The sequence below is a fragment of the Balaenoptera ricei genome, chromosome 11 (assembly GCF_028023285.1).
Source record: "Balaenoptera ricei isolate mBalRic1 chromosome 11, mBalRic1.hap2, whole genome shotgun sequence".
In the NCBI taxonomy this organism is placed as follows: domain Eukaryota; kingdom Metazoa; phylum Chordata; class Mammalia; order Artiodactyla; family Balaenopteridae; genus Balaenoptera; species Balaenoptera ricei.
In genome coordinates this window covers 102,411,493-102,425,932 of record NC_082649.1, presented here as the reverse complement: position 1 = coordinate 102,425,932, position 14,440 = coordinate 102,411,493, and the positions used below count along the sequence as shown (strand labels likewise).

At 55.1% G+C, this 14,440-nt stretch overlaps 1 protein-coding gene across 1 annotated transcript in view; it reads left to right on the top strand.

The window, feature by feature from the left end:
* Positions 1 to 13,539, top strand: part of PLXND1 (plexin D1) — a 52,845-nt gene extending 39,306 nt beyond the window's left edge. The window contains exons 21-36 of the mRNA XM_059940435.1: positions 3,220 to 3,327; positions 3,407 to 3,519; positions 4,412 to 4,516; positions 5,067 to 5,197; positions 5,606 to 5,804; positions 6,471 to 6,617; positions 6,805 to 6,961; positions 7,382 to 7,485; positions 7,568 to 7,631; positions 8,363 to 8,397; positions 8,660 to 8,764; positions 9,272 to 9,435; positions 10,560 to 10,707; positions 11,778 to 11,918; positions 12,088 to 12,162; positions 12,417 to 13,539. Coding sequence (XP_059796418.1) covers positions 3,220 to 3,327; positions 3,407 to 3,519; positions 4,412 to 4,516; positions 5,067 to 5,197; positions 5,606 to 5,804; positions 6,471 to 6,617; positions 6,805 to 6,961; positions 7,382 to 7,485; positions 7,568 to 7,631; positions 8,363 to 8,397; positions 8,660 to 8,764; positions 9,272 to 9,435; positions 10,560 to 10,707; positions 11,778 to 11,918; positions 12,088 to 12,162; positions 12,417 to 12,533 — 1,913 coding nt within the window. The 3' untranslated portion in view covers positions 12,534 to 13,539. The remainder of the gene's footprint in view (positions 1 to 3,219; positions 3,328 to 3,406; positions 3,520 to 4,411; positions 4,517 to 5,066; positions 5,198 to 5,605; positions 5,805 to 6,470; positions 6,618 to 6,804; positions 6,962 to 7,381; positions 7,486 to 7,567; positions 7,632 to 8,362; positions 8,398 to 8,659; positions 8,765 to 9,271; positions 9,436 to 10,559; positions 10,708 to 11,777; positions 11,919 to 12,087; positions 12,163 to 12,416) is intronic.
* Positions 13,540 to 14,440: the final 901 nt, after the last annotated feature.

Here is a 14,440-nt window from a genome sequence, read left to right as displayed (position 1 = left end):
GTCGCCTGCATTAGCAAGCGGATTCTTAAGCACCATGCCACCAGGGAAGCCCCATGTATATTTTATGCATCTCATTATATGAGATATATAGAGATATGTTACATCCCAGAAAGGGGTTATAATATAATACTGCTTTGTAATCTTTTAAAAGTTTCTTAATTCACAAGTAATACCTCGTCGTTGTAGAAAGAACTGAAAATGCTAAATAGCAGAAAGAGAACAGAAATCCAGTTTACCACTATTTTTTTTTCACTCAAGTAATTTTTTTAAATTAAGTTTTATTTTATGTTATAGTTGATTTACATTGTTGTGTTAGTTTCAAGTGTACAGCAAAGTGATTTAGTTATACATAAACATATATCCATTCTTTTTCGGATTCTTTTCCCATATAGGTTATTAGAGTGTTGAGTGCAGTACCGTGTGCTATACAATAGGTCCTTGTTGGTTATCTATTTTATATAGTAGTGTGTGTATGTTAATCCCAAACTCCTAATTTATCCCTCCTCCCACCTTCCCCCTTTGGTAACTGTAAGTTTGTTTTCAAAGCCTGTGAGTCTGTTTGTTTTGTAAATAAGTTCATTTGTATCATTTTTTTTAGATTCCACATATAAATGATATCATGATATTTATCTTTCTCTGTCTGATGTCCTTCACTTAGTATGATCATCTCTAGGTCCATCCATGTTGTTGCAAATGGCATTATTTCATTATTTTTTATGGCTGAGTAATATTCCATGGCATATATGTACCACATTTTCTTTATCCACTCCTCTGTTGATGGACATTTTGGTTGCTCCCATGTCTTGGCTATTGTAAATAATGCTGCAATGAACATTGGGGTGCATGTATCTTTTTGAATCATGGTTTTCTCTGGATATATGCCTGGGAGTGGGATTGCTGGGTCATATGGTAATTCTGTTTTTAGTTTTTTAAGGAACTTCCATACTGTTCTCCATAGTGGCTGTATCAATTTACATTCCCACCAACAGTGCAAGAGGGTTCCCTTTTCTCCACACCCTCTCCAGCATTTATTGTTTGTAGACTTTTTGATGATGGCCATTCTGATCAGTGTGAGGTGATACCTCATTGTAGTTCTGATTTGCACTTATCTAATAATTAGCAATGTTGAGCATCTTTTCCTGTGCTTTTTGGCCATTTGTTTGTCTTCTTTAAAGAAATGTCTTTAGATTTTCTGCCCATTTTTTGATTGGGCTGTCTGTTTTTTGATATTGAGCTACATGAGCTGTTTGTATATTTTATAGATTAATCCCTTGTCGGTCACTTCATTTGCAAATATTTTCTCCCATTCTGTGGGTTGTGTTTCCGTTTTGTTTATGGTCTTTTGGGTTTTTGTTTTTGTTTTTGCTGTGCAAAAGCTTTTAAGTTTAATTAGATCCAGTTTGTTTTTTTTATTTTCATTACTCTAGGAGGTGGATCACAAAAGATAATGCTGTGATTTATGTCAGAGAGTGTTCTGCCTATGTTTTCCTTTAAGAGTTTTATAATTTCCAGCCTTACATTTAGAACTTTAATCCATTTTGAGTTTGTGTATGGTGTTACAGAATGTTCTAGTTTCATTCTTTTACATGTAGCTCTCCAGTTTTCCCAGCACCACTTATTGAAGAGACCGTCTTTCCTCCATTGTATAGTCTTGCCTCCTTTGTCATAGATTGATCATAGGTGCGTGGGTTTATCTCTGGGCTTTTTATCCTGTTCCATTTATCTATATTTCTGTTTTTGTGCCTGTACCATACTGTTTTGATTACTGTAGCTTTGTAGTATAGTCTGAAGTCAGGGAGCCTGATTCCTCCAGCTCCATTTTTGTTTCTCAGGATTGTTTTGGCTATTCAGGGGTCTTTTGTGTTTCCATACAAATTGTAAAATTTTTTGTTCTAGTTCTGTGAAAAATGCCATTGGTAATTTAATAGGGATTGCATTGAATCTGTAGATTGCCTTGGGTAGTATAGTTATTTTCACAATATTGATTCTTCCAGTCCCAGAACATGGTATATTTTCCATCTGTTTGTGTTATCTTCAATTTCTTTCATCAGCATCTGATAGTTTTCGGGGTATAGGTCTTTCACCTCCTTACGTAGGTTTATTCCTAGGTATTTTATTCTTTTCTATGCAATGGTGAATGGGCTTGTTTCCTTGATTTCTCTTTCTGATCTTTCATTGTTATTGTATAGGAATGAAAGAGATTTCTGTGTATTAATTTTGTATCCTGCTACTTTACCAAATTCATTGATTAGCTCTAGTAGTTTTCTGGTAGCATCTTTAGGATTTTCTATGTATAGTATCATGCCATTTGCAAACAGTGACAGTTTTACTTCTTTTCCAATTTGGATTCCTTTTATTTCCCTTTCTTCTCTGATTGCTGTGGCTAGGACTTCCAAAACTATGTTGAATAATAGTGGCAAGAGTGGACATCCTCGTCTTGTTCCTGATCTTAGAGGAAATGCTTTCAGTTTTTCACCATTGAGAATGATGTTTGCTGTGGGTTTGTCATATATGGCCTTTATTATGTTGAGGTGGGTTCCCTCTATGCCCACTTTCTGGAGAGTTTTTATCATAAATGGGTGTTGAATTTTGTCGGAAGCTGTTTCTGCATCTATTGAGATGATCATATGTTTTTTATTCCTCAATTTGTTGATGCGGTGTATCACACTGATTTTTTTTTTGCAGATATTGGAAAATCCTTGCATCATTGGGATAAATCCCACTTGAGCATGGTGTATGATCCTTTTAATGTGTTGTTGGATTCGGTTTGTAGTATTTTGTTGAGGATTTTTGCATCTATGTTCATCAGTGATACTGGCCTGTACTTTTCTTTTTTTGTAGTATCTTTGTCTGGTTTTGGTATCAGGGTGATGGTGGCCTCATAGAATGAGTTTGAGAGTGTTCTTTCCTCTGCAGTTTTTTGGAATAGTTTCAGAAGGGTAGGTGTTTATCACTATTTTAAACAAACACACATTTCTTATTATAAGAATGGGACATGGAGCCTTATTTTCCTGGCCGTTTCCCAAGCCCTTGGCCCTGTAGTTTTCAACCCACTGGGGAGGAGAGGACCGTGAGCTGAGGCGCCCGCCCCAAGGAGCTGGAGCTGAGGGGCGCAGGCAGGACCTCTCCCTTCAGGCCCAGGCCCTGCACAGGGCAGGTACCGACAAATGCTCTCCGAAGGGCTTTCATTGGCCTGACCCGCCTCTCTGCTGCCCACAGCCCTGTTTGTCTTCTGCACCAAGAGCCGCCGCGCTGAGCGCTACTGGCAGAAGACACTGCTGCAGATGGAGGAGATGGAATCCCAGATCCGAGAGGAGATCCGTAAAGGTAGCGGGTGGCGACCATGCGGGACCTTGGGCCTCGGCTTCGCCATCTGACCCACTCACAGCCACTGCCTGTTTACCAGGCTTCGCTGAGCTGCAGACGGACATGACGGATCTGACCAAGGAGCTGAACCGCAGCCAGGGCATCCCCTTCCTGGAGTACAAGCACTTCGTGACCCGCACCTTCTTCCCTAAGGTCAGTTCAGGCCCCTGCCGGCTACTTCAGGAGCTCCTCGACCCCTCCCTGGGCCCTGAGAATCTAGAGGGCACTTCTGCGCCGATCGGAGAACTTGACAAGTGCAGGCTGGGCCCCTTGAGCAGAACGAAACCTGCACGCCCGCCTGTGGCAGCCTGGGCCCCTGCCCTGGCCTGCCGAGGGAGAGGGCCCAGTTTCCCCCACTTTCCTTCTCTGCTCACTGATGTTTTAACTGTCCATACAGAAGCTGGCTGCCAGGCCCACTTTTCTCCTGGGGTGCTGGGCATGCCTCCCCTCTCAGGGGGGGAGTATAGGCACCAGTTCACTGCCAGCCCCTCTCCTCTCTGGGCCCCTTCCCAGGGAGGCCTCTCTGGGTCTCCGCATCTCCTCCTTCTGTCCACTGGACTCTGTCCCATCCCTTCCATGCCTCTTGTGCTGTTCCAGGGGCCGCTGCCTTGTCCCCACCTTCCCTGGCCTGTCAAGAGCGTTTATGCCAGTGGCCAGCACCCTCCTCTGGCCCTGTCCACACTGTTCTCCATGCAGCAGCCACAGAGAGCCCATATTGTGGTCGCTGCAGGCATTTCTCCCTCAGTGTCCCTCATTCTGCACTGAGCTGCGTTTGCTTCCTCTTAAGCCTCGTGCACCCCAGCTTTGCCACACCTTGGCTCATGCTGCATCTGCTCCTTTTCCTCCAGGAAGCCCCCGGGGACTCCCCTCCCCTCTCCTCTGGAGTCCTATGGCACCTGGGCGTGGCCCACTGCCTCTTCTTCCTTTGTAAAGTGGGCTTTTGCATTTGTCGCGCGGCCCCTGCATGTGTCAGGGGAAGGTGCAGCCCTGCCGAGATGCTGGGGGTCTGCGGCCCTGCTGAGGTGCTGGGGGTCTGCTTCCACAGTGCTCCTCCCTCTATGAAGAGCGTTACGTCCTGCCCTCCCAGACCCTCAACTCCCCGGGCAGTTCCCTGGTGCAGGAGACCCACCCACTGCTGGGAGAGTGGAAGGTGAGCAGCCCTCCACCCGTACACACACACACACACACACACACACACACACACACACACACCTGCCTCAGGGCAACCCCATCTCTCTCTGGGCCCCACTTTCTAGCTCATCTGACCCATTGATCCTAATCATGAGAAGTTGGGAGGAACCTGCCATTGGATGGTAGTGAGCCCTCCATCGCAGGAGGTATTCAAGTGGCCATTCAGGGTGTTCTATGTGCTGACTCCCAGGCCAGGTAGAGAGGGGAGAGGATTGGGTCCCCCTGGACATCCCACTCCCCCTGCTGCTTAGAGAATGGAAGGTGAGAGGGTCCCCCACACAGGGATACTGGGTTGCCTTCAGGCACCCTTGCCCGAGCCGCACTTTCCAACTCAACTGAGCCACTGTTCCCAGTCACAGGGAGGTAGGCGGCGTCTACCACTAAAGGTAATGAGCTCCCCCTCCCAGGAAGCATTCGAGGAGCCATTCAGGGCATCTTAAGTGCTGACTCCTAGGCCAGGCAGAGACACTGGACCTCTGTGGACACCCCCTAACTGAATGCTTCCGCAGATCCCCGAGAGCTGCCGGCCCAACATGGAAGAGGGCATCAGCCTGTTCTCCTCGCTGCTCAACAACAAGCACTTCCTCATTGTCTTCGTCCACGCGCTGGAGCAACAGAAGGACTTCGCGGTGCGGGACAGGTCAGGCTGCGAGGCTCCGGGGGAGGGCGGGGGCCTGTCGGAGGCCACCCAGCCGGTCCTGGGTCTGCCTGGCTGGATCCAAGGCTGGGCCAGTTTCCAAATCACCATGTCCTTGGGACAGCTGGCATCTCCCCAGCGTCAGACCCTGGGTCCTGGGGCTGTGGAGGTCCTGAGACCCCCTCCCCATTCTTCCCCTTCCTGGTCTGCTTGCCCAGGAGAGGGCTCGTGGGCATGGCGGTTGCTGTGCGTGGTAGGGAAGGTAGCCCATTCTCCAGCGAGATTTTAGTCACACTCACCCGTCTGCATCCAGCGACAAGGTAGCAGCAGAACCCCCACTGCGTGGTCCTCAGAGCCCAGGGCCTTGCGGTGCGGGCGGTGCTGACGCCCCCCGCCCACGCCCACCCACAGGTGCAGCCTGGCCTCCCTGCTGACCATTGCGCTCCACGGCAAGCTCGAGTACTATACGGGCATCATGAAGGAGCTGCTGGTGGACCTCATCGACGCCTCGGCCGCCAAGAACCCCAAGCTCATGCTGAGGCGCACGGAGTCCGTGGTCGAGAAGATGCTCACCAACTGGATGTCCATCTGCATGTACAGCTGCCTGAGGGTGAGGGTGCCAGGGTGCGGGGCACCTGTGGCGCTGCCTAGACCTGATTTCATTTTATTCTCATGCCAACTCTGCCGAAGGGATTATCGTGTTCTTTGTGCAGATGTGGAATGGGGGGCTCAGAGGGCACGGGGACAGCCCCATAGGATCCATCATACAGATGGGGAAACTGAGGCTCAGAGAAGGCCTGACTTCCTGCAAGGGCTCAGAGCAAGCCCAGGACGGAACAGAGGCTGTGTCAGTGGCATTGTTTCAGAAGATTGTTTTCTCAGTCCTCACATGCCCCCTGATGTGCCTTCGAGTCCAGCTCTGCCACTTCCCTGCTGGGTGACCCTGAGCAGGTTGCTTGCCCTCTCTGCGCCTCGGCAATGAGAATGACACCCCGTACCTGGAAGGGTTGCTGGCATGATGAAATGAATGTGGCCACCCACATTAGGCGATGTTCGAGCTTGGAGTCCACAGAGACACCTCTGGGTGGAGGGTGGGAGTGAGGCAGCAGCACCAGGATCAAAAGGAGGGTATTAAGCAGGCAGCCACAGAGGTATTGGTAGAAGGGGGTAGCGAAGGCGTTCCAAGTTGGGGCCGGAATCTGGAGTGTAGGCTGGAGGCCAGGGGCTGGGCCAGGCAGTCTGGCCTCAGCCTCTGACAGGCCCACACCTACCGCAGGAGACGGTCGGGGAGCCGTTCTTCCTGCTCCTGTGCGCCATCAAGCAGCAGATCAACAAGGGCTCCATCGACGCCATCACAGGCAAGGCCCGCTACACGCTCAACGAGGAGTGGCTGCTGCGGGAGAACATCGAGGCCAAGCCCCGGGTGAGCCGGGCGGGCAGGCGGGCAGCCGGGCAGGACGTCACGGGCTGGGCTGGCAGGGAGGGGTCCCGCACCCCCGGAGAGCCCCGGCTCCACTGCTGATCGCCCCCCCCCCCCCTCCACTTCCCACAGGCTGTCTCCCCTCCAGGGCCCAGTGGGTGCCCGCTGACCCTCCCCCTCTCTCCTGCAGAATCTGAACGTGTCCTTCCAGGGCTGCGGTATGGACTCGCTGAGCGTGCGGGCCATGGACACAGACACGCTGACGCAGGTGAAGGAGAAGATCCTGGAAGCCTTCTGCAAGAACGTGCCCTACTCCCAGTGGCCGCGTGCCGAGGACGTCGACCTAGGTGGGCAGGGCAGGGGCGGCTCCTGCCTTGGGCACACACACTCCCGCCCCTCATCAAATGTGCGCTAACTGTGGCTCTGGGGACGTGAAGACAGATCAGCTGCCAGGAGCTCCATTTGGGGCGGGGAGGGGAGACAGGGCCTGCGGTGGGAGGTCGATGCAGGCTGCTGCCAAGGTGGGCGGGAGAGGCCTCCCCAGCAGCTCTGATATCCCAGTGACAGCCCCGAGGATGAGGCCTTTCCAGAGCTCCTGCTCTGCGCCCGGCGCCCGGCACCCTCTCCCCTCCCCGTCTCCCAGATGGGGAAGTAGAGGCTCAGAGACAGGTGTGGGTGCCGCCGGTTCTCTCCTCGTGTGGCCCGCTGGGTGCCTGCCTCCCCGCGGCCCCTGCTCCCAGCCCTGATGCCCTGCCCCCTGCCCACAGAGTGGTTCGCCTCGAGCACGCAGAGCTACATCCTGCGGGACCTGGACGACACCTCGGTGGTCGAGGATGGCCGCAAGAAGCTCAACACGCTGGCCCACTACAAGGTGGGCCCCGGCTCCACCCAACTTCCGCCACTCCCACCCTCCCTGACCTCCGACCTCTGACCTCGGCCTCTCTCCCCATCAGATCCCTGAAGGTGCCTCCCTGGCCATGAGCCTCACAGACAAGAAGGACAACACCCTGGGCCGAGGTAGTGCTGGTGGACGTGGGGAGGGCCCCTTCTGAGCGGCCCCAGTGGGGAAGCTGAGGCTTCAAGGGACAGGGCTGGGCCGGGCTGAGGCTCCCTGCTGGGGGTGGGGCCGGGGCCCCCCTGCCGCAGGGCTGCTTGGCAGGGCCTGTGGCCAGGCCTCTCAGCGCTGGTTTCCTGCAGGCAGCAGAGAGAGGCCCCAGGAGGGTGGGATGTGATTCCAAGAGGTCTGGGCAGCCGCCAGGCCATGTGGGCTTTGGCCTGTGTCCCCGCCTCAAACCTCCCATCCATACCTTCAGATGCCCCAGGCCTGGGGTCCTAGGCTCCTCTGGGTCTTGGGGTCCCCTCCGGAGGCAAGGAGCAGGCTCTCGGGTCTCTCCCAGTGAGGTCTGGGCTGGGGGTTGAGGGCAACCACCCTGCCCTACTCGGGGGCCGTGCCCATCTCCATCTGTGACTGTCTCCCTGCTCCGGCTGTCACCTTGTGGATGTTTCCGTCTCTGTCAACGCCTCTGTCTTTCTCTCTCTACCTCATTCTCTGTGCGTTTCTCTGGTTCTCTCTCTCAGCTCTCTTACTTTGCATTTCTCTCTCTCTGCCTTGTTCTCTCCACACGTCTGTTTGGCTCTGTCCATTTAGCTCAGTTTCTTTCTCCATCTTTTTGTCTCCATTTCTGTTTCTCTCTCTCCCCACTCCTCTCTCGTTTATTTATTGTGTGTGTAACATTTCCCTCTCGCAGTGAAAGACTTGGACACAGAGAAGTATTTCCATTTGGTGAGTGCCCTGCCTCCGGCCCTGGGGGTGCCCGGCCTTCACTGGGTGTCGACTGGGCTTCCTGCCACCCTGGGCCTCTGGGGGCAGTGCTTGCAGGCCCTGGGAAAGGCTGGGGTGGGGAGTGGGAACGGGACCCAGGGTAGCTCACGTGCACCACAAAGAGAGCCCAGTGCCCACGGGGGCAGGGTAGGACCGCCCACGGGTGGCCGGGGATGGTGCCTGGCGCCAGCACTGACCACTGACCACTGCCCCGGCCTCCCAGGTGCTGCCCACGGATGAGCTGGCAGAGCCCAAGAAGTCCCACCGGCAGAGCCACCGCAAGAAGGTGCTACCGGAGATCTACCTGACTCGCCTGCTGTCCACCAAGGTGGGCCCACCCTCATCTCTGTGTCCTCACTCCAGTGGGTCAGCTGTGACCACACACTTGGAATGAGGGGGACAGTGCTTCCCCTGTGGGGCCAGCCAGGCTCTGGGGCGAGAGGCTGAGGGTGTTGGGTCCCAGCTGAGGAGGGGTTTGCTCCCAGCATGAAGGGTGCCCGATGACAACTTCTTTATCAGCCCGTGTGACACGGAGGGCAGCAGAGGCCCAGTGATGCCCCCAAGGCCACACAGCTGGGGCAGCAGAGTGGGCGCCTAAGAGCTCACACTCCAGCCCAGCAATTCCCTGCTCTATGTCTCAGTCCTTCCAACACCCTTGTGGGGTAGGTTTCACTAACCCGTTTCACAGACAGGAAGACCAAGTCCCAGAGAGGTTAGATGACCAGCCTGATGCCACGTAGCTTCCCCATTCACCCAGCACTGCTCAGTCCCAGCACCACGGGCTCCCCTGAACCGTGTGGTCCTGGGCTGACGGCGGCCACCTGCTTCCATGCAGGGCACGCTGCAGAAGTTTCTGGATGACCTGTTCAAGGCCATTCTGAGCATCCGTGAAGAGAAGCCCCCACTGGCTGTCAAGTACTTCTTTGACTTCCTGGAAGAGCAAGCAGAGAAGAGGGGGATCTCAGACCCTGACACCCTACACATCTGGAAGACCAACAGGTGGTGGGCCAGTGTGGTGTGGGTGGGAGGCCAGGGGGGAGGGCTGTGTGGCTTCACTGTATCATTGGGGGCAGCAGTGGTGCAGGGGTTCAGAGCCTGGTCTCTCAGCCCACCGGCGTGGGTTCAATCCCTTATGCCATTCCAAGCTGTGTGACCTTGGGTAAATGACTTAACCTCTCTGTGCTTTAGTTTCTCCTAGCTATAAAACCAGGGCAGTAAAAGTAACCCACTTTAATTGTAAGAATTAACTAGAAGTGAGCATTGTCTAAGTTTTGCCCTTACCATCACTCTCCTCCACCCCTCTGCGGTGGGCACCATCAGCTCCGTTTTACAGATGAGCACACTGAGGCTTGTGGAGATGTTCCTGCCCCCGATCACATCCCTCCTTTGAGGCACGTTTTAGCTTTTCATGGTCACAAACCCCAACAAGAAGTTGTTGAAAACCTCAGCCTAACCCTCAGAAAAAAATGCCACAGACCTAGAAGTTTCTGTGTAGTTGCAGGGGCTGCTCAGGGCCCTGGGTGGGGTGGGGTGGGGGGGTCCGTATGTCCCAGGCTGCCCAGTCACTGGGGAGGAGGGTGTTACCAACCCTCTGGCCTCCTGAGGCTAAGGATCCAGGCCTCTCCCTCCCTCAGTCTGTCTTCCTGGTGACCCAGCTAATGATGGACTTCCCACAGCCATGCAGGGGCTGGAGGAGGAGCCATGGGCTGCTCGGCGGGGGCAGGGCGGGGGTTCTAATGAGAACCAGGACTGGCTCCCTGGCTCCAGGCTGCTGCGTGAGAGCGGGCGACTCTGCAGGGGGTGGGGCGGGCAGTGAGGGTGAAGTCAGGCCCTGCAGCTCCTGCCTCAGCCCGTGGCCCTCTCCACACAGGAAACCCGGCTCCCAGCCCCTCTGCTGCCCAAGCCGGCCAGGGATGGCCCTGAACCCCATTTGTGGAGGAGCAAACCGAGGTTTCCAGAGGTTCCGTCCTGTGACTAGTCTCCGCCGGCCTCGAGGGGCAAAGCTAGCCTGTCCTCTGAGCCTGCCTACCTCCCTGTCCCAAGCCCCCTCGGCAACCACTTCCTCCGCTGCCCACCCTCGGGGTGGGCTCACGCCGCTGCCTCTGTCACTCTCTGTCCCACAGCCTTCCTCTCCGGTTCTGGGTGAACATCCTGAAAAACCCCCAGTTTGTCTTTGACATCGAGAAGACGGACCACATCGATGCCTGCCTCTCAGTCATCGCACAGGCCTTCATCGACGCCTGTTCCATCTCCGACCTGCAGCTGGGCAAGGTCAGCTGCTCCTGGGCAGGCCACCTGGTGCTGATGGGGACGGAGATCTTTCTGGGAGGGGAACCAAAAGAGCTCAGATCTGGGGGATGTGGGATGAATGGGGTCATCAGAAGGGGGGACTCCCAGAAACCGGCACCCACAGTCAAACTACGTGGCCGCAGGCTGGCTGCAGCTGCCTCAGGTGTGCCCCGCCCCAGTTCCCCACACCGAGGCCCTGGAGCCAGGCCAGGAGAAGCCAGAGTGAACATGGAAAGCCTGCGTGGTCTGGCACACCATCGGAGATCAGTGGGCTCCGGGCGGCAGCCCTGATAGTCAAGAGCCATCCAGTGGGCACTGAGTGAAGGGGTGGGCAGAGGGGAGCACAAGTGACCAAGACCTTTGAATACACGCAAGAGGGAGACCCCTGAGGCATCTGTCTGCAGGGAGAGGACCCAGCTGGCTTTAGCGGGCACGGAGGAGAGAGAGCGGCATTCCAGGCAGAGGGAAGGGCCTGGGCCGGGCAGGGAGGCTGTAAGCGTTAATGAGACGGTAGAGTTAGACCTGCCCCTGCAGGAGGGCGGGTGCCTGGCCCTGCGTTTAGCCCATGACTTTCAGAGGCCACGAGAGGCAGAAAATGCCGTCACCTCTCACACACTATATCGGAAGGCAGGACGCCCATGACAGAGAACTGGGAGCATACTTGGCACGTTTTGCTTTCAGGCGTAGGAAACATGTGGTGGGAAATATTCCACTGAGACAGCAATCAGGCTTCCAGAAATCTTAGCCACCAAGACCCATATCCCTAAGCAAGGATACAAACAAAACAGCCTGCGTGTCAAAGAGCTGGCACAAGCCCATGCACTTTTCCCCCTAAAAGTCGGTCCCCCTTGAGGTCATCACCCTGACAGTTCCGTAGAAAATGGGCAGGGGTTCCAAGTACAAGGGCAGAGAGGAGAGGGGTGGGGGGCCCTGGTCCAAAGCCCACAGGGTGGGGACGTTCAGTGATGGGCTCGTTTGTGTGGTGGGAGAGACAAGGGCTCGTCCAGGAGAAGACGAGTCTGTGTCTTACTCCCTCACTCCTCTCTGCCCAGGACTCACCAACCAACAAGCTCCTTTACGCCAAGGAGATTCCCGAGTACCGGAAAATCGTGCAGCGCTACTACAAACAGATCCATGACATGACTCCGCTCAGTGAGCAGGAAATGAACGCGCACCTGGCAGAGGAGTCACGGGTGCGGCCCGCTCCGTGGGGACCTTGCCGGGCGGGGTGGGGGGGCGGGGCGGGCAGGACTTGACCGTCAGCGAGGGGCTGCGTATAAGCAGCGGGTCTTGGCTGGGCTGGGCCTGGTTTTGACCATGGAGTCAACCTGCCTCCAACTCCCGCCTTGTCTTTCCTCATAGAAATACCAGAATGAGTTCAACACCAACGTGGCCATGGCAGAGATTTATAAATATGCCAAGAGGTATCGCCCACAGGTGAGTAGCCCCCAGTGCGAGGCCCCCTCGGAGCTACGATGCCCCCATGTCAGCCCTGTTCACCGCCACCTGCTCCGGGAAGCAAACCCGGGGTGAGGGTCCCTCTCAGGCATTCATATCCCCAGGACGTTTCTGCTTTGGGGGTGGCCACCAGCAGTGGAAATCCAGGCGGTGTGTTCTCCACCAGGATGTGTGGTGGGACCTGGGGGTCCTGGGCCCGGGCTTTGGCCCAGCTCCCTCCGCTTCCCCCTCAGATCATGAGCGCCCTGGAGGCAAACCCCACAGCCCGGAGGACGCAGCTGCAGCACAAGTTTGAGCAGGTGGTGGCCCTGATGGAGGACAACATCTACGAGTGCTACAGCGAGGCCTGAGCCTGGGGGCTGGCAGGACGGGCGCCCTCCCTCGACTTCGCTTTGTCCCCAGTGCCTCGGACTCTGGCTGGGAAACGACGCAGCACGAGGGGCCTCTCTGAGCCAGCCAGAGGAGCCCCCAGCCCTGGCCCCTTGGGCACCGTCCCCTCCCACCTGCCCCCAGACCCGGCTCTGGGCTGGGGACTCAAATGCTGCAGCCGTTCCCTCAGTAAGCCTCCCACCGTCCACCCAGCACAGCCTGGACGGTGCCCCACTTGCTCTGCCCTGCACGGCCCAGTGCTAACGAACCCACCGATGGGCGAAGAGGCCGCCCAGCCCTGAGGTCGCAGCTGGAAACACTACCTCATCCTACCCGGTGGAGGGGAGGCCCCTTGAACCAGCCCTCAGCTGGTTTCCGCTTCAACCACCAAAATGTTGTCCCCGTCTCTACTCACCTGCAGAGGACCCTGGCCACACGCCATCCAGCAGTGTCAGATTTCTGTTGCTCGAGCGGCCACTGGCCAAGTGGGCAGCATCCACTGCCCGCGGGAGGCTCCGTGCTGCCCCGGGAGCTGGGCGGGCAGGGGCCTAGGGGACAGGTGCTGGGCGATCCTGGTCTCGAGGGAGGGGAGGGGGCTGAGTTGCACCGAGGCTGTAGCTGGGCTACTTGATCTTGCTGGAAGTGTTTCTAAAGAGAGCACCATTTTTTGTTGTTTTTTTTTTTAAAAAAAAGCTTTTATATATTAAAAAACTTATCACACGCCAACTGTGAATAGCTGCCACTAGTGCAGAGGACCCGGGGAGGGGTCCCAAGGGGCTCCCAGCGCAACACTGGAAATGACTGTTCCAGGGGACAGGCAGACCTGGCAGAGACCCCCGCGCCCTGAGAACACCGTCCTTTCTGCTCTGTCAGAAGCGGCTGGCTGGGGCCAGTGCTGGGACAGGTCGCAGACCTTGGGGCTGGGCTGGAGGGGGAGGCTGGGATGCTCTGGAACCTTCTTTATAATAAAAGCCTAATGGGAAAACCTGCCGTGGGCTCCAGCCTTTATCCTGAGATGGCTGTACTTGCAGCAGAAAGGAGGGAGGGGAGCCTGGTTTAGGACCCTGCCCGGCTCCGCTCGTGAGGGGTGTGCAGATACCAACTCCGCTTCCAAGAAGGTTCAGTGGGGAAACGCGGGCATCTACTGACCGCCAGGAAGATGTCACAGCTGCTGTGTGCCATCTACCCCTGGGTGGGCCCTGCTCCTAACCTACTTACCTATGTAATAAGCCGTGAGGAACAGTATATTATCCCCATTTTACAGATGTAGAAATTGACTCTCAGCATAGTCGAGGAATTTCCCAGGTCACGGCACAGGGAAGCCAGAAACCAGCTTGTGTGGGCCCCTCATTCCTCTGTTCCATGCTTCCTCCAGGCTGGAGTTTCCACAGTGAACCCCAAAGTGTGTGGGGAGCTCCAAGGTGACCACCCTGGAAAGAGAACTGCCGTTTACACACTCACCCTGAATTTGTCATAAATATATACCATTAACTCCATTATTCAGATGAGGAAACAGAGGCAGTTTCTCCCAGGCTGGTATAACCCTGCACTATTTCTCACCACAGCACATGACTTGGGATCAGCAAATACCACAGAGACCCCCCCAGCCCACCCAGCTGGTTCTGGGCCTGAGCTGGGGCTGAGGTTCACTGACCCACAGCAAAGGTCACTAAAGGACCACCTCCAAATCAGAAGCGGCTTAAGTTAGTTTTTTCTTTTTATGAAGGAAAAATAATCACACACACACACACATTAATCAGGAGTAAGAGCTAGGACAGAAAAATTCGTACAATTTAAACAAACTCCCACAAATACCAGTTCTAGAATTGAGAACAGAAAAATGAGAAGAGAAAAGTAAACAATTTTTAGCTTTAAAAATAGCCTCTTC